The 25,731-nt window shown below is 41.1% G+C and overlaps 2 protein-coding genes and 1 long non-coding RNA gene across 6 annotated transcripts in view; 2 read left to right on the top strand and 1 right to left on the bottom strand.

Annotated features, from left to right (window-relative positions):
* Nucleotides 1-11,800: 11,800 nt before the first annotated feature.
* LOC129059490 (uncharacterized) lies at nucleotides 11,801-13,735 on the bottom strand. The gene is given in 2 exon segments (XM_054555793.2): nucleotides 11,801-13,582; nucleotides 13,585-13,735. Coding segments are annotated over 2 exon segments (354 nt in total). The 3' UTR covers nucleotides 11,801-13,379.
* MAN2A1 (mannosidase alpha class 2A member 1) overlaps nucleotides 13,392-25,731 on the top strand; it is a 178,950-nt gene continuing 166,610 nt past the window's right edge. Inside the window, exons 1-2 of one of the 2 annotated variants that reach the window (XM_054555791.2) lie at nucleotides 13,913-14,556; nucleotides 15,825-15,932. Coding sequence is in view for 1 of the 2 variants with exons in the window: in XM_002815774.5 (XP_002815820.1) it covers nucleotides 14,422-14,556 (135 nt within the window). In the remaining variant the exon portion in view is untranslated. Of the gene's footprint in view, nucleotides 14,557-15,824; nucleotides 15,933-25,731 lie in introns of both variants that reach the window. The other variant, XM_002815774.5, reaches the window with a different exon arrangement.
* LOC129059491 (uncharacterized) lies at nucleotides 15,944-23,845 on the top strand. 3 transcript variants are annotated; one of them, XR_008525425.2, is made up of 4 exons: nucleotides 15,944-18,494; nucleotides 22,040-22,229; nucleotides 22,658-22,827; nucleotides 23,635-23,845. It is a non-coding gene; the product is annotated as an uncharacterized LOC129059491 (long non-coding RNA). The 3 variants fall into 3 exon arrangements; XR_008525423.2 differs by having other exon boundaries at nucleotides 15,946-20,420; nucleotides 22,040-22,199; XR_008525424.2 differs by having other exon boundaries at nucleotides 15,946-18,494; nucleotides 22,040-22,199.

Here is a 25,731-nt window from a genome sequence, read left to right on the forward strand (position 1 = left end):
TAGGTGAGCTACTCTCCCTTTCCATCCATCTCGTAGTAGCTCCCCAGATAGCTCTGAGCGAGACATCCAGGCTGGCAAATGTTTCCTTGTTTTAGTTTCCTTTTAGGCAGCTCATCTGCCTGAGCACTGGTTAGTTTCAGTAAAGAATTCTTGATACTGAAAGAAAAAAGTCCTCAGTATTTTGACTTTGAGGAGTTGATAAAATCATGCTCCTGGAGACACTCATCCCAACGAAAATGTGTCCACTAGGCTGTTGTCTTTGGATTAGTCCTGGAGGATTCAGGAGGCAGCTGAATTGCACGATTTGGAGAACTTACCTCAGTACAGTTTAATGTATAAGTTGGTACAGAAAATATGAACGGTTTATCAGAAGGTCCCAAGAACTCTCAGCGTCTAGATGCAGTCTGCACACTGCAGGTTTAATAAACGCACTATGCAGTATTTTCAGCATCTACAGCAGGTCCTACCTGGCATGTAATTAGGCATTTGAGAATCATTTGTTAAAATAATTCAGTGTTAAAATAAGAGAAAATCTCCCACTGGCTAAGGTATGAGCATAAATGTATATTGTTTATGAAAGTTTTAGCCATTGTTTTATGACCCTGTGAATTAAAAAACAAAACAAATAAAACATGAATTTAAAGACACCTTGAGGTGTTATCTAAGCTGGCCCCCTGTTTGAAAAAGAATCTTACTCAAATCACCCTAGATAAATGGGATCTATTCTAAAGATCTTCAGATGGAGAATAGCTTTATATAAAAGTCCACTGACTGGTGCCTTGGTTTTCTTCGTATAAGGGTGCATAATCCTTGTTCTTCAGGTTTTCTGTGCTTTTCTGTGGTGGGCAGGATTTATGGGGTTTGTTGCCAATGCTTTTGACTAGCTGGAGGGACTGCTCATCCTCCTGACAAAGAAGGTTTAAAACTCAACCTCTATCTTCACAGTCTTTACACAGGAGCAAAAGGCAGAGAGGAGATTCCCCATAGTTGGAGAAAACTGGACTAAAGAAGAATCACTCTACATAAGCGAATCTGTGGTCTTCCCTCTCACTCAGAGACCTCAGGGGAGCATGAGAAATGAGTCAGTCTCTCTGAGGACCCACCAAGCTGCCAGAGCTAAACAAGAGTCTTGTTTGAACTCTGAAGGGGAGAAGGGACAGAAGGCATGGATGAGAACACAGCTGCAGTTGACTTCCGTGAAACCATCTGGAGAGCATGGCCCAAGAAAGAGAAAAGGGCACGGGGACCAAATTAAGAATGTTCTTAGTTAATTTTCTAAAGAATGAGTCCATTGAAAAACCACCCACTCCTGGGTTCCTGATAATGCAAACTTCATTCATTTGTTTATTCATTCAACAAATGGAGTAGCTCAGACCAATATTATGGATTGGCTTGGAAAATACCTCTGGCTTCTTGGCAGAGAATCAAGCAAGAAACTTACATGTGATTTTGGTCTATTCTAAATAACTTCTCTAGGTTACATACTTACACGCTGATGGTTCACATATAAGGAGGACAAAAGGAATGCTAACAAAACAAAAATCACCCCTCAAAATTATTTAAAAGGCAGAAGATTTTAAATTGAAGAAATATCTTAGCATCAAGTCAGGGTATGAATGTACCAGAAAGGCTTTGTTTTAGCAAATTTACTTCCCAAAGGGCAGAATAATATATATGAAATGAAAAATGCACAGGCCTTTGGTTCTTTAATGACCTTGGGGGAATATTCTAATTTATTAGGAATCCGCCAAGAAAACAGTTTACCTCTTTAGTTGTCTCATTTTGTGTTTCTAAATTTATTTTATTTTTTCAGCCAGGGTCTCAATCTGTTGTCCAGAATGGAGTGCAGTGATGCAATCATGGCTCACTGTAGCCTCGACCTCCTGGGATCAAGTGATCCTCCCACTATCAGCCTCCTGAGTTGCTGGGACTACAGCTATGTGCCACCATACCCAGCAAATTTTTGTATTTTTTGTAGAGACGAGGTCTCACCATGTTGCCCAGGCTGGTCTTGAACTCCTGAGCTCAAGTAATCTGCCCATTTTGGCCTCTCAAAGTGCTGGGATTACAGGTGTGAGCCACTGTGCCCGGCCCATGTTTCTGAATTTTTAATACATTTTATTAATTCTTGCTGATCATTTTTCTGTGAAACACTAAGAAAAGTAAATTGTTTTATAATTTTGCCTCTTAATATCCTCCAAAAAATTAATTCTATTGCTTTTTCTTTGCATACTTCTTGGATACTATTTTCCTCCCTTTGTGTCAGTGACTTATCACAGGAAGAAAAAAAAAGTTTCCCCATCCATTCCTTACTTAGTATCTATAGGGCGGTAAGTGAAGACATTGGCTTTATCTACATACTGCTGCAGTCAGATTGTTATGGAAATAAGAATTAATTATTGTAGAAGCAGTATAATGATCTTCTTGGGAATCAGAGAATTAAAACCAGGATTCAAAGCAATACCCGTAAGGGAAAGTGGTTGGGGTTTATATCGGAATCATGGGGGTATATTATATTAAGGTTAAAGAGGGAGGATGAGATGGAAAGACAGAAAATCTCACCACAGCGTGTGGAAGTTTCTCCTTAGGAGAGCCTTGTGGCTCATTGTGCCTGTCAAGTAGGCTAATGTGCCTGTAAATTTCCTCTGACAGAAAACATATCACAGCAGCAGCACCAGAAAACAACACAACCAAACTGTGGAAGACTGAAAGCCCAGCGCTTTCAAGGGTGATCAGAATATGCCAGAGTAAAAAAGAAAAACAAAAACAAAAACCAAAAAAAAGCAAGGCATTGAAAATAAACAAAAGCTGGGAAGAAATGAGATCACTTTCCAAGAAATAAGCATTTATCATTCATAGGCAAAAGGAAATGCTTCTCCCACAGTCCTTTTTTAATGTATTATTGGGCAGTCTCAGTTCAAGGTCAAAAATGTCAGAGGGCAAAAGGAATAGGACTCAAGATTTAATGCTGTATTTATCATAACTGGCTTTGTAATTGCATAAATATTAAATATGTAGAAATAATTGTAAGCACATTATCTCCATATCTCCACACATTGCTTTAATTTTTAATGTAATCTTTTATCTGCCTTTTCCTGAGCTGGCTGTGGGTTTGTAATTTGCATAGCTAGAATGATCTGGTGCCATCAATTTAGTAATGAAGTCACTCATTGAGCAGAAGAGTTTTCTAAAGATTATACAAAGCTGTAGGAAAGAAAAGAACAGAAATGAAATTTTATGTTTCAAATAAATGGGAAGTTTATTTTAGAACATATTTTCCATTGTAAATTTAATGCAATCACTTCATAACAAACTTGGAAAACAGAGAAGATTGGGAAAAAGCACCCATATTTCATTATCCTAACTTATCAGTGTTTTGTGGTCTTTTATACCTAGGCACATATATTTTTAACATCGATGTAATCATAATTATGTGTGTATATATGTGTGTAATTTTACATCCTATTTTTTCTATTATTAATATGGTTTTCATAACTATAACTTTTATGACTATAAAATACTAATAAAAAGAGGTGTCTATAATTTTCTCACTTACTAAATTTCTTGTGGCTAGCCGAGCAGAGGGGTGGAATCAGATGGATTAAATTTCAGCTCTGCTATTGAACTGTGTGGATTTGGGCAAGTTAGTAAAAAGCTGGGCCTTAGTCTTCTCATCTACAAAATGAGGATAGTGATAATGCTTCTATTAGAGTGTTCTTGTTAGAGTTAAAGGAAGTAATCCAGCATTTAGCCTGGCTCTGTCATATAATAGGTACTAAAACTAAGTATTAGTAAAGGCAAAAATGTCAAATACATTACATTGGGTTTCAAAACTTAGGAAAAAAACTTAAGTCCTACAAAACTAAATTTGCTGGGATATTTCCATCACCCCCTTTAGAATTTTTTTTTAAATTTCTTTTTAAAGATGGGGTCTTGCTCTATTTCTCAAGCTGGACTCAAATTTTTGGGCTCCAGTGATTCTCCTGCCTCAGCCTCCCATGCAGCTGGGACTACAGGCATGCATAAGTGAGCCCTGCTTGCCCTCACCCTTGAAGTCTCCATGTGCCCTTTCCCAGTCACAACTCCTTTCTTCCACCATGAACTAGACATTGATGCTTAGTGCTTTGTTGCTTTCCTTTATGCTTTACATGTAAGTATGCTTCTCTAAAGATACAGCTTATTCCCTGTTATTGAACTTGATATAAGTGGAGTCACACACACACACATGCACACACACACATCATTCTGTATTTAGATAGCATGCAATCTAAGGCTTGGTTTTGTGATGAAAAAGCTTTAGACATGGAACCAGAGAACTGGGCTTCTAGTCTAGTCTCCTTGAGACCTCGGACAAATCTTTTTACCTTTCTCCATGTAAAATGTTTGGATGTTCTAAGTGTCTTTGAAGCTTTAGAGTACAGAGTTGTTAAGCCTTTCCTATTTGAGTATTGTGTGGCATATGAAAATCAGAGTCAAAGAGAATCCAGAGAAAGGCCTAGGTCTGGCTGGAAATAGACCTCCTCTTCCCCCAAATTAGGCCAATTGTAGTGACGGCAAACAAAGGGTTGTAGAAAAATGAAAGTGATGATCCCACATCACAAATAATTTTCTCATCTCTGATAAGTGCACATTTAGACATATTATTGGCCCTAATTATACTGTACATAGAAGATATTTTCCCCAGGATAAATCATAGCCATAAAGATTGTAATTTCAAGAGTTCAGAGTTCAAATAAGTAATCATATATTAGATATTATAGGTTTTTCTGGAAAGAAACAGTTTTAAACATTTTATTCCATTCTCTCTGTAGATATATTTGTATTTCTACAAATACTGCCTGTGGTAAGTACTGCAGGCTGGCTCACTCACTATCCATTCCCCACTCTTCTTATGGTGGCTTTTGTATTGCAGAGGCTGGAAACTTAAAACATTTCCTAGACTTCTTTGCACATAGAGCTGTGATATGAATTAGGTCTACAATTCGATACACTTATGCAAAACTTAACAAAAAAGAAGTTAAGACATCCTCCTGACCACTTCTGGTGGCATTTCTCTTAGAATGAAGGTCATAGAAACATTTTTCTGCAGCAGTGTTCCATGGTCCATTATTCAGCCTCCTGGAAGACAATATGCAGCTGAGGCCGTTGACAGCAGTAGGTTTTTGACTCCACCTTCTGTCATAGGGTTATGTTCTTGAACTCAGTGTTCCAGTAGTCTTCAGAGGTACTAGCTTCACTGACAGGTCGCTTGGTATTATACTGGGAATCACTTTTGGAAGCTTGGTCTAGAGCCCACTTCTTCAATCCTGACGTGGACTTTTGTAAGCATCCTCTATTAAATAACTTCTTGCTTAAAATACCTAGCATGATTTCTAATTTTTATACTTAATCTGAGCAATACACTTCCTAAATGTTATTTTCAAAAGTCTATTCGTTGTAATGCAAGGTATAAAGTATCATAATTCTATAGAATACTGCATCAAAAGAGGAGTTTTGAAACCAGAAAAACGAAGCTATACCATTTAGTAGCTAACTATTCTAAAGCAAGTTATTTAACTTCTCTGTATCTAAGTTTCTTTATATGTAAAATAGATGTTAATATACTAGTCTTGCAGAGTTATGATAATTAAATGAGGCAACATAAGTAAAGCACTGAGCATAGGTGCATTATATGGTGTTCATTTCTTTCTATCCCTATATTGGACTTCTTTTAGTGATCAAAATGATTAGTAAAATAATTTGGGGGAGAAATTATCTTTAAAGGGCTTTTTATTAAAGAAACGCTCACTTTATAGGAATATAAAGATTTAGTGCTGACTCACAAAGACAAAAGGAATAGCTTTAAATGTAGCTCAAGAGCCAACAGACATCTGTGACGAGCCAGAGCAACTCATAATGGGCACCACCAATCCACATCAACTGGTAGCTCAGGACCAAGATTAGTATTCACTCATTCAACAAATATTTATTAGGCCTCAATATTGCTAGACACTATTTTACTCACTAAGATACAATGTTGAATCACAAGGTCTCTGACTTGTAGCAGCTTGCATTCTATTGGGAGGATAGACATAAAATAAGTCAATACATAATTTCAAATAGTGAGAAGGGTTATAAAGAATAAAGTCCTTCTCCAACTCTCCTTCCCTTACCTTCTTATGTTTCTCTCAGCAGTGTATTATGCTACTTGACTCATCCTCTCTTGCAGCTTCCTTTCATGGGAAGAAAGGCACAGAAAGGTAAAGGTTATGTAGACAATATCAAGAGTCTCTGAGGTAGGTGGGTAATTTCAAGATCTGTAAAAGGTCGAGGGCTCACTACTGTTTCGTGGATGTCAGTGGAAAACACAAGACACCCCGATTAGAGACAAAGGAAGATGTTAAAGAGACAAAGGAAGATGTTGAGCCTGATGTCGGTGCTAGTTTCTCATGTCTCCCAGATCCCACAGGGTCTGAGGGAAAGGGTCCAGGTGGATGCAACATACACAGTGGATTTGTCACAGCAAAGGAATATTGAGCTTGAGGAATTTACTGCTTTACAGTGTGTGGTAAGTCAGTCTGCTCATTGTTTGGGAGAAGACATTACTCGGTTGCTCAAGGCTGCTCCCTGCAAACACAACCCTGAGAGGACACAAGTAAATAATGGTCAGGGCCTTGCATTCTTAGCATACCCAGAAAGAATGTGTAAGGATGCTCAGGGCTTTGACAGACTGATTTTCACAACAGGTTGAGTGGAGAAAAGGATTAAACCCTCATTCATTTATAGTTTTATGCAACCACAATTACAAAATTTTCTCAAGTTTTTAGGATTTAGAACTTTGTCCTACTCCTTTCCAATTTTTCCCCATTAGATATGATCTATTTAGGTCTTTGAGGAGCTCAGACAGACTTAGAGTATCAGTTGACAGAAAAGATAGATTTTCCTATTGTTAGCAAATATAAGCTGAGGCTCTTGTGCACATATAGACTTATCACCAGAAGCATGGTGCTAGACCTCATGCCTTCCAGAAACCTCACCCCAAGCACTCCTTCGAGACCTTTCCTATTCAAAATTACATTGAGTGCTCACTTTAACTTAATCTTCACTGCAAAAATGTATTTCAGTGGGTAGGAAAAATGACAGATATCTATGATATGCTCCCAACCTGGAGCATTCCTTGGGTGGCCGTTGTTCTTGCATCCTGGTAGAAGGGGTTCTTCCTGGATTATCCTCACAGTACACTTTTGTTGAGCTCTCAAGCCATAGATCAATGACAAGGGAGAAAATGGTGAACTTGCTCCATGACAAATCAATGCTGTCCAATTATCTACATGGACTTCCTTCTCCATGCCCCATAGCAGCTGTTTCAAATGTTCTCTCCCCTACTCACCTCTCAATTGCACCCATCTTTCTCTTTCCCAGAGTAAATGGAAGTATCTGGTGAATGCTCTCCCAATATGTCACTACCTGTGGTAATCATACAGCAAGGCTGAAAGATCACTGTTACTACCCCAATATAATATGTTGGAAAATGGAGGCTTAGAGATATTATGTAACTTTCCCAAAGTCACAAAAGCTTTATGTACTGGAGAAGCAATCAGATTTGAACCTCTATGATATGGGTTCTGCCCTCATGTACCTTCCCTTCCCTCTATTTTCAGTGTTCCTACAAAAAGCTCTAGCCTCCTGAGCCCCAGAAACACGTACACTATAGAGAATGTTTGCTTTCACTTTTGGTAGAAAATTTTGTCATAGCGTAAGGATGAAATCTGTAGCAATTTGTTTCCCTAATGACAGAGATAATTGCTCTGATCCAAAGGGAGGATAAAATTTCTCATATCTTTCCCAAATGAAAAGATTGTATCCCAGGATAAGCACCTAGGTTTGTTCTGAAGGTCCTGGGGAAACCAGAATGTCTGTCTGTCTGTCTGTCTATCTATCTATCTATCTATCTATCTATCATCTATCTATCTTTCTAACTATCTGTCATCTATCTCATCTCATCTATTTATCTATCCATCCTATGTATTTATCTAATTTATCTGTATATCTCTATCATCAATTTATCAATTATCTGTCAATCTATTTTCCAGCTTTATTGAGGTATTATTGACAAATAAAAATTGTATATATTTATGGTGTACAACATGAAGTTCTGATACATGTATCCATTATAAAGTGATTACCACAAGTAAGCTTATTAACTGATCCATCACCTCACATAATTACCATTATTTTGTGGATGATGAGAACACTTAAGATCTACCCTCTTAGCAAATTTTCAGTACACAATACAGTATCATTAACTATAGTCACCATGCTGTTTGTTAGCTCTCCAGAATTTATTCAACTAATAATTGAAGGTTTATACCCTTAGACCAAAATCCCCCCATTTCCTCCACTTCCCAGCCTCTGGCAACCACCATACAACTTTCTATTTCTATGAGTTTGACTTCTTTAGATTCCACATACCAGTATAAGTGAGATCATGAGGTATTTGTCTTCCTGAGTCTGGCTTATGTCACTTAACATAGTGTTCCTCAGGTTCATCTAAGTTGTTGTACGTAATAGGATTTCCTTCCTTTTTAAAGGCTGAATAGTATTCCATTGTTTATATATACCACATTTTCTTTATTCATTTATCTGTTGATGGACACCTAGGTTTATTCCATATCTTGGCTATTGTGAATAATTCTGCAATGAAAATGGGAGTGCAGCTATCTAATGAGATACCACTTCACATCTCTTGGAATGGCTATTATCAGCTTTTGGAGACATAAAGACTCATATGTTAGTAACAATAGGCAAACATACAGCTTTTTCATAAGTGATAGTAAAATCTTATTTCAGTAAAGTAAATAAGTGATCAAGATTATCCAAATTAATTTTCTGAAAAAGAGAAGTTGCTTTGGATATATACACAGGAGTGGGATTGCTGGATAATGTGGTAGTTCTATTTTTAAGTTTTTAAGAACTTCATACTGTTTTCCACAATGGCTTACCAGTCTATAATCCTATAAATAGTGCACAAGGGTTCCTTTTCTCCATTTCTTGGTCAACTCTTATTATTATTTGACATGTTTCTAGTAGCCATCCTAACAGGTATGAGGTAATATCTCATTGTGGCTTTCATTTACATTTGCCTGATGATTAGAAAACTTTTTTTTTTTTTTTTTTTTTTTTTCAGATGGAGTCTTGCTCTGTCACCCAAGCTGGAGGGCAGTGGTGCAACCTCTGCTCGCTGCAACTTCCGCTTCCTGGCTTCAAGCGATTCTCCTGCCTCAGCCTCCACAGTAGCTGGGATTATACGCACCTCCCACTACACATGGCTAATTTTCATATTTTTAGTAGAGAAGGGATTTCACCAGTGATCTGCCCACCTCAGCCTCTCAAAGTGCTGGGATTACAGGCAGAAGCCACAGTGCCTGACCTAGAGCACCTTTTAATATTAGCTGTGGGCCATTTGTATGTCTTCTTTGAAAAAATGTTTATCCAGGTGATTTGTTCATTTTAAGATTGGGCTATTTATTTATTTACTATTGAATTATGTGGGTTCATTATATATTTTGGATATTAGTCCCTTAACAAATATGTGGTTTGCAAATATTAGGTCGGTGCAAAAGTAATTGCGTTTTTTTTTTTTTTTGCCATTACCTTTAAAAAATCGCAGTTGCCATTACCTGCAAAAACCGCAAATACTTTTGCACCCGCCTAGTATTTTCTATCAGCTGGGTGGTTGCCTTCTGTATTTGTTTGCTAGGGATGGCATAACAAAATACCAAGGACTGGCTAACTTAAACAACAGAAATTTATTTTCTCAGTCTGGAGGCTAGAAGTCCAAGATCAAAGTGTCAGCGGGTTTGGTTTCTCCTGAGGCCTCTCTCCTTGGCTTGCAGATGGCTGCCATCCCAATCTGTCCTCACATGGTCTTTTCTCTGTGTGCATGTATCCCTGGTCTCTCTCTCTTCTCATAAGGACACCAGTCAGATTGGATTAGGGCCTTACTAACAGCTTCATTTTAACTTAATCGCCTTTTTAACTTAATCTCCTCTTTAAAGACCTTATCTCTAAATACTATTACACTCTGAGGTACTGGGGGTTGGGACTTCAACATGTGTATTTTAAAGAGAAACATTCAGCCTGTACCACTTTCCTTCCAGGGCCACATGATTGGTATGACCAGTCCCTGCAACAATCACTTTGCCCCTTTTCCCCCAAATCCTAACCATTGCTAACCCACACCATCTGTTTGGATTCATCTCTCAGTGACTCAGTGGTTTTGTCCTCATATAGCTTATACCATCCTAGAACATATCCCACATCCGAAGTGACCACTTTAGAGTTGTCATCTCATACTCAAGATCATTATCTCCTTCTCTCTAGTTCAAATATATATTATTAAGGCACCTAAAATACTTACTAATTCCTGCTTATCAGGTCCAGTCAGCATAATGATGTCAATGTAGTGGACCAGTGTGTATTTTATGGTATGTCAAGACAATCAACGTCTCTGTGGACTATATTAAGGTGAATTGACATACCCCCAAGACAATACTGTGAAGGTATCCTGTTGGCCCTAACAGGAGAAAGCCAACTGCTTCTGGTGGTTTTACAAATAGATATAGAGAAAACAGCATTAGCCACATCAGTAGCTATATACCAAGTGCCAAGTGCTGTGTTGATTTTTTTCAGTAAAAATAATACATTTGAGACAGCAGCAGCAATTGGAATCACTTCCTGATTAAGTTTATGAGTCCACAGTTATTCTACTAGATTTATTCTGCACTGGTGAATTAAATGAGAGTAAGTATCACCACCCCTACTCCTTCTAAGACTTTTATGATAGCACTGATTCCTGCAATTCCTCCCAGCCATGCAGTGTTGTGTCTAGTGAGCTAAGTGGAAGCTCCAAGAGCTGGAGCTTCCATTTAGCTCTCCCTAATAATGGCCCTCATTCTATGGCTAAATCCCAATGTGGGGATCCTGTCAGTTGCTAAGTATGTCTATTACAATTACTAGATTGGTACAAAAGTAATTGCTTTTTTTGCCATTAAAATTATGCCGTTAATATGTATTCCAATTACACTGGGAAAGTAGCCACGTAGTTGGTATGTGGATTAACAGTGGTGATTTCTGTCCCCAGGAATTAGCATCAACTCAGAGCCAGTGTTTAGTAAACCTCAAATGATCTGTGTATTTCCTTTTCGCCAATGCAGTGTCACTAGTAAATGGCCACGTCATTTTTGGGAAAGCTTGAAAGAATTTGCCATGTGTACTGTAGCCAAGGTGCAATATCCTTCTTAAAGAGGACACAGATTCTCTTTCAACCAAGGGACTATGGGTCTGTGAATTGACTTAGGTCTGAGAACTGAGAGACTGTGAGTATCCACTGTGGTCACTCAAGTCAGGTTTTGGCTACCTGACCTAGATCTTTTTACCTGTTATAAATATCAAGCAATAATCTATTTCAACTGCCTATTTTGTTCTCAGAGCAGCTCCGTAAGCCAAGGCAGTCTGATTTCCTCCTGCCCTTTAAGGTAGATGTGCCCACCTTGTCTTTGTTGGTTATGTGCTGCCTGGCCTCTGCTATTCTGAGATCGTGTCATCCCCATTGAAATCAGGGAGCCCATCTAGATAGTGGCATCCTCTATAGTCAAGGTTTTCAAGCAAGGCTAGTCTCTTTAGACACTGGAGGGCAACCTACTTCCACTGATAAGAGAAAGAGTTGGAGTGTTTAAGATTGTCGGTTTCATCTGGGTCCAACCCATTTCAAGTATTGAGATTCTATTATTAAAAAATAACACCATTTTACACGAAAAACTCAGAATGTGTGTGAATTTAATAGCAGTTATAATTCAGTAACATGAAAATTAAAATTTTGTTTGATTCTCAGCATAATTCTTGTTGCTACAATAAACCAGAGCTTTTAGAATTCTACAGAATATCTCTGGTTCTCATACCATAACTCTGAGAGTTAAAAAACCTGTGCTTGTCATTTCTCTTTATAACCACTCAAAAGCATGCAAAAGAATGCATCCCACACCAGTCTTTCTAGTCACCTTTATAACCATAGCAGTCAAGTGTAGCAGCCACTTGGGGCCCCAAGGCACAGGCTTCAGTTGGCACTTCATCAGGATCAACCACAGTTAATTGCTTAATTGAGATGCCCAGCATGTCATGAATTACATTTCCCTTTGGCAAGGAGCTCAAGCTCAAAACCTCAATCAAACTGACCTTTAATCCCATCTTTGCAGGTCTATTTCTTGGGACTACTCCCGGGACAGGGAAGGCTTAATAAAAAGAATTGTTAACTATAATAGAGGATTAGAGTAATGAAGGATTCACTAGCAAGAGGAGAACTTTAAAGAATATAGCAACAGCAGCTATAAGGAGTTAATCTTATAACTAACTCTTGGGCTGAAAGACAGAGTGCCCAATGAAGAACCTCCCCAATTCCTCCCAGGGCTAAGATCTAGACCTTTTTGGAGAGGGCATGACCTGGCTCACTGAATGGCAGAGAAGTCACCATTGGGCTACGTCTGCAAAGCTCGTGGAAGATGTGCCCTCTGCAACTTGCTGCAAATGCCTCTAGGGTGCCAGGGAAGTTATTCATGGGGTAGTGTCTTACCTCCTCTACAAAGCTCCTAGAGTTGGGCATGTGAGAGGAAATTGCTTATTACTAAGCACTATAGGACCTTGGCAGTGGAGAAAGCCAGGTATGCTGCAAAAGCCTGTCAATACACAGAAACCAGGAAGCAAAATCCTTTTTTTCCTGTAATGTCTCTTCAGCGCCCTCTACTGATAAAACTTCAGTCCCAGAAGGCAAACAAAAAACTGTTTAAAAGGCTCAGATCCGTTTTTACAGTGCAGTCAAAAAGGGCGAATTTGGAGCTGAGAGGCAATAAATCAATAACTGGCAGAAGCATCACTTCTCAGATTACACTCATGGATTTCGTAGTCAGATGTTTCTACATGTGCCTTGACGGCCCTTTGTCACTCTCCTTTCCCCCAGGTTTTAACAGGCTGTCACCAAAGGAGGAAATAGTGAGCCCGAAGAGAATGTGCAAGCCCTCTTCCTCCAGCCCTTCACTAAGTACTCTTCCAGGCACGCCAGGCCCGAGTGTCCTAGGATAGGAAACCTAGGCAACAAAGGGAAGTGGGGTGTAAGCTCAACCCCTGTTGGACCTGGGGGTGCTGGCGCCTGAACGCCCCCGAAGGCCTCAACTCCCAGAAAGCTGCCTGCCAGCTCACAAGAGCTCTGTGAGGTCTTCCTACCGCCGGGACACTGGGAGGCGGGCGCGGGGCGGGCCCGGCGGGCGACGCGCTGTGATTGGGCGTCGGGGGGCCCGCCCCCTCATCTCGGAGCGTCGGGAGGGGGCGGGGCCAGCTGCCCGCTCGGCTCAGGGGCTGAGGGCGCCTATTGACCCAGCGGCCGCCGCGCCGCCGCTGTCTTCTCCTGCTCGTGGCGGGCGGTGGTGGAGCACCAAGTGGCGCTGGAGAACCGGCGCTTCCTTTCGCCGCTTCCGCCGCCATCTCGGCGTTTGTGGGGCGGGAAAGAGGGAGGGGGCTAGCGGCTGCAGCTGGAGCGGGCTTCTCTCCGGGGACCTTTCCTCCCTGCTCTCCTTTTCCTTCTCCTCGCATTGCCGCCGCCCGCCCCCTGCGTCTCCCCGCGGAGCCTGGGTCCGGGAGGGGGAAGGTAGGGGCGGCGGGGGGCGGGAGAGGCTGGCGAGCGGACGCTAGCTCTGAGGAAACTCATCAATCCGTGAGCCCCGGAGTCCGGGGTGCACACCGGCCCAGCCGCGGCGGCGGCGGCGGCGGCGGCGGCGGCGGCGGCGGCGGCGGCGGCAGCTGCAGGAAGGGGCTCAGTCGCGGTAGGCGGGGGCGGTGCCGCGGGGGCGGGCCCGACCGTCCCGGCTAGAAGTTGTAGGGCTTGGTTCCTCGCGACCCTGTTCCTTTCCCCTCCGCTTCTCTGACCTAGCTGCGCGGCCCCGGCCCGGGAGCTGCCGAACCCGCGCCTCCCCTGGGTGAGGAGGACACGCCTGCCCTCGTCGAGAAAACTTTTCCTGCCGACTCAGTTGGGGCGGCGGTGGCAGGAAGTGCGGGCAGCGACCTCTCCTCCGCCTGCCCCGCGCGCCCTGCCGGAGGTCAGCGCTGAGCTTGCGATCAAGTTTGTGGGGGCCCCCCTTTCCAGTTGCCGGCGATTCTCGCCTCTAGAGGGGCGCCCGACCCCGGGGAGGGCGGCAGGCCAGGGCGAAGGCCAAGGGCGTGTGGTGGCGCCGGTGACTAGGTGCGGAGCAAGGCGGGGACTAGCACCCGCGTCCGAGAGCGCGGAGGTCGCGCAGTCCGGTAGAAGGGAGCCTCCGGCGGCTGCTTCCTAGAGTCCACAGTACGCTGTCTCCTTTGGCTGAGGACAGTGTCCTGGCCCCGAGTCTATCGAGGAAAATGAAGTTAAGCCGCCAGTTCACCGTGTTCGGCAGTGCGATCTTCTGTGTGGTGATTTTCTCGCTCTACCTGATGCTGGACCGGGGTCACTTAGACTACCCCAGGAACCCGCGCCGCGAGGGCTCCTTCCCTCAGGTAAGCACCTGGGAAAGGGGCGCGGGGCTCCGAGGGGCCAGGCGTGCGGGCCCCTGGTTAGCAGCTGCTACCCGACCTCTTCCTCCCGCCGCGGCCCCACACCCGTGCTGGGCGAGGCCAGGCCGGGGGAGGGTCCCAGCCGCCTCCAGCCGGGGCTCTGTAGCTCTCGGACGGCAATGACCACCTCCTGGGAGCCATCTCGCCCGGGCGCGCCGAGTTAACAAAAGTGCTGGGCGGCGTGCGGCGGCGGCGGCGGCGGCATCGCGCTCAGGGAAGTGGCCATGTTCCGGCGTTCGCACCCGGCCTGTTGGGGTGGCTTCGGGCACCTGCTGGCGGGGGAACGGGCGCGGCGTGAGGCGCTCCCCGCCAGCTCGGGTCCCGCGTATCGCGGTGGGGTCGTTCTCGGCTCTCACAGGGTTAAGCTGCCCGCACCAGCCCGGACCCCTGAGCGCACCGAGTCGCGGAAATGGATCAAACCGAACCTACCTAGGCTTTTTTTTTTTTCTTTTTCTTCCCCGCTGCCTCTGAAGAGAGAGAAGTTTATTTCGTGTTGCGGCCCTTTAGGTGTGAATCTCTAGGTTGATTTTAGTGTCGTCATTCTTCAGCTGTTACATCTGGTTTGTTTGTGGCAGACAGGGGGAACCGAGTGGGGAAGCGCGTGTTATACTCCGGCCGAAAGCTGTGGGGCGCTCAGTCCTGCGTCCAGTGGTTAAATTGGTAAATGAGTTGGGAAGACGACCCATCCAAAGTCTTATTTAAAGTTACCAAAAAAAAGCAAAGCGGACACAGTCTGTTCCCTTTGGAAGGGTACCCACCGCGCGGCATGTGCGAGTTCAGTTTCAAGTTATTTGCCAATAACCTGTGCACTTCAGAAATTGCGGTGAAACTGGGTGTTGTGTAGTGTGCTCTGTAACGAATGAACCTGAAGAACTCAAATCCTGACAGGGCAATCTAACTGTTCCTACCTGACTTACGAGAAAGAGAAGCCTAGACGTGAAGTTGATATATATTTTTTTCTCTTTTGTGATAACTTAAATGACCAAAGAATATCCTTGCCATTTTTTTGTGTGTTATGCTAGAGCAAATGGCTTGAATTTAATTGAGATTAAAGTAAAAACTTTACTGGAATTATTTTGAAAGTGAAAAAAGACCCTTTTATGGATGCTGTCATCAATACAGAGCACTCAACATGTTTTGTCGGTGAGAGGTTTTAAAAATCTTGCTGCAGAGAGATGTATCAAAATTTTAAAAGCCTCTGCTTCCCCTAGGTAGTATGACAGAGAAAATAGAAACAAGCACTGTGGGCATCTTTAAATCTTGAGCTCAGAGCTTGTCCAGTGCTTCTTGATGAGGTTGAAGAAAACAGTTGGAAAAAGGTAAGGAGTTTTAAGCTTAGCTTAATATGTTGTGTAATTTTGGGGTTGAAATTACTGTAATTTTATTCCCTCCAGTAACCTCATTTTCAGATTTTCCTCCATTACAGGAAAATCATAAAAAGTGATATATTTCACTTAAAGTGTTTTCTTAAATAATGTCCTTTGGCTTTGGCTTGATGATCACTTGAAAATGATTTATGCAAACATCTGGACCTGGGTTTTCTGGCAACCTTGACATTTTCTCTGTTTCTAAAGACATGAGTGACTCATTCAGTTACTGAGAAATCTTAGGCAAAGCTAATTCCAATATTGTAATATCTGTCCTTAGTCCTCAATGAGAGGCTGAAGTTCTGCTTTAAGTGTAAAGCATTTGATGAAAGGTGAAAGTGGCTGCTGGAGGGGAAGGCTGTTGGTACTCAATTGGGAGGTGGAACATTTTGTATTTAAGATTGCCTTTCTCAGATTTTCTGTACTGGATTTTCACTGCAGAAGGTATTCTTTAAGTGCTTGGAGGGCCACTGAATCCCCAAGCAGATAGACATTCTAAGACCCCTTTGTAAGCTTAACCATTATGTGTGTGACATTAGCCTTCCTATCTTACAGGGTAAAACTTAAGTGGCGAGGGAACTGAGGCACGGAGAGATTAATTAGCTTGCCCAAGATCACACAGCTGCAAGCTGAGAGTTGAACAGGTAGCCTTTGTAGTCCAGGCTCCCAGCCACTATGTTGTATTGCCTCTTAGGAATCTGTTGCCTACTGTTTAGGCTGCCATCTGCTTATGGAAAGATCTGATGTAAAATATAGAGCAGTGATCCTCAACCTTTTTGGTACCAGGGACTAGTTTCCTGGAAGACAGTTTTTCCATAGACAGGGGTGGGGATGGGGGGAGTCGGGGGTTTTGGAGGATGGTTTGGGGATGAAGCTGTTCCACCTCAAATCATCAGGCATTAGATTCTCATAAGGACCATGCAACCTAGATCCCTGGCATGCGCAGTTCACAATAAGGTTCATGCTCCTATGAGAATCTAATGCTGCTGCTGATCTGACAGGAGGCGGAGCTCAGGCGGTAATGCTTGCTGACCTGCTATGCCACTCACCTCCTGCTGTGTGGCCTGGTTCCTAACAGGTCCACGGCCCTGGGGTTGGGTGCCCCTGATATAGAGCATGTTGCTCTCTGGTACCTTAGCTTATGACTAAAGGAACTTTTATTCTGAAGCCATAATGAATATGGTCCTTTTTCTGAAACATTTACTGCTAGAGATTTATACCTTCCCAGAATGTCTTTGAGCTCATTTCAGAGCTAAACGTTATAATGAAAACCGTTAGGTAGTCCAGCATCCAGAACTTGAGTTGATTCTTTTTTTTTTTCACTGCTTCTAACTTATTCTTAATAACACCAAACATAGCAAAAGGAGGTTGCAATACATTTCTTTGGCAAGTTTGGGTATTGAATTCTTGAGTTTTAGTAGAGCCAAGCAGGTTGGTCACTATGTGTCATTTTTTGGTGTCTAGTAGAACGGTTTATTTAGATAGGTATTGGGTTCCTCTAAGTTGCCCATTTAGTTGGTTTCAGTTGATATGGAACCTTCACAAGGCTTTAGGTCTATCTTGTAAACACGATATTTTTAAAGACCATCCTAGATTGAGAGCAATCTGTTTGTTGTTTTTTCGGAGAGGGGCCTTTGTTCTTTTTCTCTTCTCTCACAACTCTGTGTTTTCCACCATTTGGCTGGACTCTGGGGCAAGAGTGGGCTGGCCGAGGGTGCTCCAGTTTCTCTCATCCCGGAGCAGCTGCCTGTTTCTGAGTTGTTCTTTGGGAGTCTATCCTGAAGCACTCCGAAGCCTTCCTTCTGCTTCTGGGAGGAATTCCTTGGAGGACTAGAGGCGACAGGGGGCCTAATCTGTTGAAACTTGTGTGTGTATTTCAGGGTTAATAAATCTCAGCTAAGAAAATTAATAAAAATTCCACTGTGAATGAGAGGTTGGTCAGAGACTAATGTCCTGAAAATGCTTTATGATAACCTGGAAGAATTTGAGCAGATGGAAAGGAGAAACTCTGTTAAGGTCTCCCTGAAATTAGTCATCACTTCTTACAAGCAGATTTCACAAGTTGCTTACTATCTATGGTGTGTATAATAGGGTTGTCTTATTAATTAGTCTGGTGTTCGGATCTACAGAAATAAATTGAGTCAGGTTTTGTATAACAAGTGATCACTCTTTAAATAATTAGTGTAGCGTATGACCGTAGAGATTAATATTAACTCTTAAAATATGGAAATTGAGACTCTGATGGAAGATGTGAAAGTGAAGTTAAAACTATCTTTTTGCCTATGTAACATCTATCAAGTGAGAAAGTGAGAAAGCCTTTAAATAAGCATTTGATTGAAAGCCATTAGAAAGTGAGAACTTGTATACCTTTTTTTTTTTTTTCTTTGGGACAGGGTTTTGCTGTGTCATCCAGGCTGGAGGGCAGTGATGGAATCACAGCTTACTGCAGTGGCCTTGAATTCTTGGGCCCAAGCCATTCTCCCACCTCAGCCTTCTGAGTAGCTGGGACTACAGGTGTGTATGCCACTGTGCCCAGCCAGTTTTAAAATTTTTATTTTGTAGAGACGGGGTCTTACTGTGTTGACCAACTGGTTCCAAATTCTTGGCCTTAAGCTATTCTCTTGCCTCAGCCTTCCAAAGTGCTGGGATTATAGGTGTGATTCACTGCTCCCAGTTGCCCTTTTTTTTTTTTTTTTTTAACTTACTGTAATACACATACAGAAATGTGCTTACATACTTTACATCAGTAGTACTTAAGAGTCCAGCATAGTATATGTTATTAATGAAAGTTGACCCATGGCAATACGTATAACTAGGACTTTGATTCCCCAGTTTTTTTCTTGCTTTCATAAATCTGTAAATCTTACTTAAGAATGACATATAAGGAAAATATGATCTCCTTCCCCTTCCTTGAGTGCAGTGTATTTATAAACAATAGCACTTGGTGCTGGGGTTTGTTCACGTTTGTATGAGGGAGATTGTCTTATTTTCTGGGATATAATGCTGAGATCTGTGCTTTTTGGGAAGTGATGGAACTTTGATAGTGCATCCAGCATTTAGGAATGCAAGAACAAACATTAGAGCCTTTTGAGGATGGTATCCTCTAACTCCTCTTCAGTCCAACAGCCCTGTGGGACTCTTCCTGATCAGCATTTTTTTCGCTAAGACCCAAACTTATTTCCTGTAAACCAGCTGGGCCAGATACTCATGACTGTCTGTGGTCCGAAGATAGTAGTTTATGTTTTTTTTTTTTTTTTTTTTTTAATTGAATTGGGTGTGTTGTTCCCAGATGAACGCTGTTATCAGGGCCTAAACAAATATTTTTGTCAGGGAGATGTCACAATTGTATTACTGGAAGGGGATTTTCTCTCTTAGCTTTTAATTTGCATTAAGAGGTGTCTGGGCTGTGGGCAAAATAGTGGCTAAAATGACCACTTTTATTTGTTTTTGAGTCTGCTATTGCTTTTTGTGATAACTGAAAACTTTAGTTTTTTTTTGAAGGACTGAAGTGTTGAGAGTTTCCTGGAATGAGTGGTTCACTAGCTGTTGCTGATCACCTGGTTTATTCTTAGCTGTTTTTTGCATTCAGGAGTCTTAGTTTTCCCTTGTTCTCCAACTTCTGTAATCTTTAAGAAAATGAAAGGATATTTAGCAGCTCTGATGACCTGTGTTTGCTGGATTGTAAAGTCCTTATTGCATTTTTTATCCCTTCTGTCTTGGTAAAAGTTCCTGATAGCAGCAGCTTTTATAAAAGTTTGAGCAGAACTAAGGCAAGGAGGAAGAACTCTAAAGTAGTGATTTTTGCTTCTCAGTTGTTATTAGTAGGTTAATCAGGAGAGGAAGTAGGACATTTTAATTAAAATGGGTTTCTGTTTCAGTTATCAAGCCAAGCTGCTATTTTTAAGGTTGAAACCATGTTTAAATTCAGACAGGTTTGAGGATTAATTGTACTGAAATGGAGCTCACATCTAGTGCTTTAGTGAGTATAGCTAAATGTGCCTATAATAGAGAGGAAGTAAATCATTTGGTTTGATGAACTCTGTCACTTGAGGTCATATCATAGCTTTTCTGAAAGAGTGCCCTGTTTAAGGTAATTATATTTTATGCAGACAGGTGGATAGTAGGTATCTAGTAAATATCTTTTTTTTTTTTTTTTTTTTTTTTGAGAGGGAGTCTCACTATGTCGCCAGGCTGGAGTGCAGTGGTGCAATCTTGGCTCACTGCAATCTCCACCTCCCGGGTTCAAGCAAGTCTCCTGCCTCAGCCTCCCGAGTAGCTGGGATTACAGGCACACGCCACCACGCCCAGCTAATTTTTGTATTTTTAGTAGAGACGGGGTTTCACCATGTTGGCCAGGATGGTCTCGATCTCCTGACCTCGTGATCTGCCTGCCTCGACCTCCCAACGTGTTGGGATTACAGGCATGAGCCTCTGAGCCTGGTTGGTATCTCTTAAATATCTTACTGTTAAATTTCTAAATCTAACGTACTGTTTTCTAAAGAATAGATCAACTTTAAAGTACTTTAGTTTAAAACTGGACGTACTCTACCATTTGCTGCCTCTATCCAGGCTTTGTAACCTTTTTGCTGTTGACATTTTGGGCCAGAGAATTCTTTCGTGTTAAGGGCTGTCCTGTGCATTGTAGGGTGTCTAGCAGCATCCTTGCTGTCTACCTGATATCTGCCAACATCACCGTTCTCTCTCTGTACCCCTAGTTGTAGGAACCAATAATGTCTCCAGACACTGCTCTCAGTATCCTCTGGGAGTGGGAATCATCCCTGTTGAAACTGTGTTGGCTGTGGCCTATTCTTTATACCTAGTACATGTCGTTAGCACTTCTGTGTTTTAGGAAGGAGTGATCAAAAGACTGAAGCTCAGAAAGCCAATTAGCATTTTTTGATGGGTGAACTCTGTTCTTTCTCAGGATGCCTAAAATTCACTTACACATTTAGGATTCTAAATTGTAATATGTTACAAAAAATTACAAGGATAGATTATGTTCATATGTAAGTTAAAGGAAAAAATGGAAGATTCTTATAATGGAACTTAAAAAAATTCTTTTCCAATTGGACATATGTATTCTGAGAAAAACATTAGGGTCAGGTCATAGTAAATAGATCATCTTTTACTTTCTTCCAGCTGAATTAGAGGTTGGCACTTATCCAGATTTATTCCTCTTGCCTTTTAGCATAGGAAGATAAGATATATTGATTAATAAGGTAATATAAAAATTGTCTGCAAAAATGTTTTGAAATGTCTGCAGTTTTCTCAGGCAGACTGTTTACTTTTCAGTGTATTGTTTTTATTTCTGTTAATTTTGATGATTCTGGTTACAACATTTTAAATATCTTCTTGAGATGGGAAAAAGCAGGGAAAGAAACTGGAAAATAAGGAGAGTGGATAGAGACTTTCCTCCTGATCATTTCATTTTGTCCTCTAAATAGCATTTTTTACGAAAGTGGGATGGAGGTGGGAGGGCAGGGAAAGAATGAAGTTCTTGACAAATAATCTTCCTTCTTTCGTCTGCAAGGCCTCTGGTTTTGAACTCTGCTAAGTCAGCTAACTATGAGTGAAATCTGCCTGCTACCTATCTTTATAGGGCCATGTGCTAAGAATGGTTTTTACATTTTTAAATGGTTTAATAATGTTTCATGACATAGCCATGATCATTCATCTACCAATTGTCTCTGGCCACTTTCACACAACAGTGGCATAGTTTAGTAGTTAAGACAGAAACTGGCTCACAAAACCTAAAATATTTACTATCTGGCCCTTTTCAGAGTTTGCCAATCCCTAGTTTAAAGTATATTTCTCTATTGTTAATATTGGAGGCAAATAGTATTGTTAGATCTGTTAAAGTAGATGTGAGTTAATTAAAGACAAACAAAATTCTCGTAAATTGGTTATTAGATAAGCATTGGTCATACTTTGTGTTTTTAGAGAGTGGTTTAAAACTTGTGTTATCTACATGTTTCATAGATTTCCAGGTATCCTTGGGGAACTTTGATGCTAGAGCGTCGACATGTTTGATGAGTTTGTTTCTCTTCTTTCACCTGCAGGTTTTGCACTAGTCGGACTGCTCTGGGAAGGAAGGTTCTGGGCCATGAACTAGGCAAAATTGATCCATAGCTTCAAGACTGAAAACCATGACTTTATGACTTTTTGGATCTGCTGTAATTCACAGATGGGCCTAATTCTGAGCCCAGTCTGATTGCTTGGGTTAGTTAGTCCTGAGAAGGGAGAGCTCAGGTATAGGTATCTTCTTCATAAGCTGTAAATAGAAGATGAAACTCAGCCAGTCTCTGGGATCCTGAGTGTTGCTCAGCTTGGAGGCAGGGTACTTTCAGGTTGTCAGCAGAGGTACTGGCCTGCTCTTCTGCTTATCAAAGAGCAATTCTTGCTAATTTTCATCATTTTCCTCACTTTTAAAGATTATATGTCACTTTCTTTGCTGTGACACAGGCCAACACCCCATTTGTGTCCTCACAGATTTTAGTATCATCTTTAAATTGCAGTATACTTAGTCTGAACAAAATGGGGGTAATGCGTCTCATTGAGTAGTAGTATGGTTAGTGTTAAGTAGAGTTTTTTAAGTATTTTTTTTTTTTGCCTTTAAAAATGTATGCATTTGTGTGTTTTTCACATGTAAATGGATTTACCACTGGCCTTCTTTGCAGGTGGTGCCTTTGGAAGTCCAGAGAAATTAAATGCTTTTTCCAAGAGCAGAGAAGACTCCAAATTTGACCCTGTCCTATGTTCTTGCTGGTGCACTTCATTGGCTTCAGTGAGGAGTCCAGAGAGCTGGGACTTTACCAATGATTTTTTTTTTCTTTTAAACATGTAAAAGGTATAAATGCACATAGAAATATATCAAATGATATAGAAAGGTACACATTGACAATAGAATCCCGCTCCCTTTTTTCCCCACCTTTAGTCCACTCTTCTCTGAGTCCCACTTCTGACCATTTCTTTATGTTCCATGTGTGGTTCCTTCTTTAAATATATGCATATACCTCTGTTTTGATTTTTGTTTCAATTTTGAGCTATTGTTTCCCTTTATAAGAGATGAAGAATTTAACTCAATACCCCCTGCTCTTCCCAGTTTTTAAAAAAGTTTTGTATTCAATTTCTGTTTGATATACATTAACAACTTTCAATGATGTAATTGCATTTGTTTTCTTGATTCATCAACTTTAGGCCTAAAGCGACTCCCCACTCTGTCAGTCAAGGAATTTGGTACTTCTCAGCCTTCTCCCACTCATTTGTTCTTCCTTCTCATTTCTCACCCTCCCTCAGCTATCAGTTTTTTTACATCAACATACCTTATATCATCTACATTTCATTCTGTGACTGAATGTGTTATGTGCTCTGACTATAGGTTGGTTACAAAAATTGAAAACCAGTAAACAAGGTTACGGAATTTTAGGTAGGAGGAATAAGTTCAAGAGATCTATTGTACAACATACTGATTATAATTAATAATAAAGCATTGTAGTTTTGAAAATTGCAGAGTAGATTTTAAGTGTTCTTACCACAAAAAAGAATAAATAAAGTGATGTAATGCATATGTTAATTAGCTTGATTTAGCATTCCACAATGTATGCATTTTTCAAAATGATATACTTGATAAATATATACAATTTTTATTTGTCAGTTAAAGAGAGCTCGTTTGGAGGTTCCAGCAGGAGAGTGCAGCTCCTTGTATACCCTTGACCGAAGACCAGTCCTCCTGTATCAGGGATAGTCATCCTCTTCGACTGAGCATGCAGCTTTGGGAGGGACTCACATAGAGTGGTGAGGGAGGAAGGGGACACCCGCCTAGCCAGCCAGATCAGCCGAATCAACCCTGGCGATCAATGGGGTGACAGATTTCGCAGCCAGATCGCCCTCCCATCCTATTTGTCAGTTAAAGAAATAAAAAATGTTAAAAAAAGAAAACCAATATATAGTGTTTTCAATTTTATGATGTTAAATACTATGCAATATATGTCAGGTAGTTTGGCTTCATAAGAAGGAGGGATAATCTTGATAATTAAACCTGTGCCACTTGAAGGAAATATTCTGAGCATTAGAGCAAGTGGAGTCTCTCATATTCCAGCTGGTGAGCATCATGCTATATTTCAGTTTCCTTCACTTCTGGACCATGACTTCCTTATAGGTAGTTTTTGTTTTTTTCTGTCTAATTCCTTTCCCTTTTTGTTAGTGTCAGAGGAAATAGAAGTTACTGATTCCTATCTCTTGAATCTCATTATTTAAAAAATCATTTTACAACTCATTATGCACCAACATTTTGATCCCTTGTGCCTACTCAGGATTGAAAGTATGAAGTTTTGTGGGTTTTTTTTTTTTTTTTTTTTGGTTGTTCACAACTACTATTTACTCAAACTGCCATGCTTCTTCTAGAACTGATAGTGCTCACAATTACTATTTACTTATTTACTCAAACTGCCATGCTTCTTCTAGAATTGATAGTGCTTTGTTTCCTTTGTGATGAGAAGCCTTTCCCTTCAGGGTGAGGACTTCGGGGCTGAAGATGTACTTTGCAGCAGTTCCCTTCTGTTTCTTCATACCACAGATGTAGAGGAATGTGGAATTTATGGGTCCTGGCCTTGGTGGTAACATTTTACCTGTAGAGCATCGGAACATTGAAGTCTGAGAATGTGGATCATTCTTAGAATCATTTTCTACATAAAGTCTTGAATTGGTGTTTTTAGAATCCAGTGAAGCAGTCATTTTTTTAACAGTCACCAGCATTCCAGAAAAGTCATACATATGAAAAATTCAGGCACAGAATTGTAGAGTAGGCTGGGTCCTTCCAGTTCAGGTAATTTTTAGTCTTTGATTTTTCAGGTAAGGGCACCAAGTCACACATAAACTAGACCTCAGCAATTTGCCCAGTCACAGGATACCTGGGACATGCATCCTGACTTATAATTCACTGGCCTTCCAGCTGTACTATACCCATATCCAGCATATATTTGAAAATTTACTGCGCTAGGTAATATGGTAATTATGGTGGACATATGTTACTTGTGTTGAAAGAACTTTTTAGTTATTTAGGGAAACAAAACTGCCGTTTGTGAAACTATTAGAGACAGTTAAGTGCTATTATTCATTAGAAGTTAAAGAGGTTAGAATGTTGCCTGGCATATAGTAAGTGCTCAGTAAATGCTAGTTGTTACCAATGGACAGAGATTTGTAGCATACCTATTATGTAGCAGGCACTGTTCTAGGTTCTGGGAATACAGGAGCTAAGACTAAAACAAGAGTCAATGACATTATTTTACATTCTTGATGTAAAGGCAAAGGCCTTAAAGTGAACTCAAAAACAGAAACAAGTTCTGGTGATGGCCTGGCTTAAGTTGACTAAAGGAGAGGGTAAAGAAGCTAAGCTTTTGCTATTGGACAATACTTTGAAGGGAAAAAGAAAATTGCTAGTGTAAAGTACGGTGCTTATGAAGGCTTTGAATCCTGGAGGAGATTGGCTTGATTTAGAATCTTTGGTGCCTGTGAAGAGTAGTTGGGAAAACACTGTAGGTAGTTCAGGATCAGATTGCAAATTGCCCTGAGAGTTTGTCTGAAGAGTTATGAGTTAGATGGTAGTGAACCACTGCAAGTTATTGAATATACCAGGAAGCTGCTTGAGAAAAGCAGTGTGAGAGAATTAATTTTGTAGAAAATTTTAGACCTGGAAAGGAGCTAAGAGAATATTCAATCTAGATTATTCTGGTAGCTGTGTGTAGGAAGACTC

Source organism: Pongo abelii, chromosome 4, assembly GCF_028885655.2.
Source record: "Pongo abelii isolate AG06213 chromosome 4, NHGRI_mPonAbe1-v2.0_pri, whole genome shotgun sequence".
In the NCBI taxonomy this organism is placed as follows: Eukaryota; Metazoa; Chordata; class Mammalia; order Primates; family Hominidae; genus Pongo; species Pongo abelii.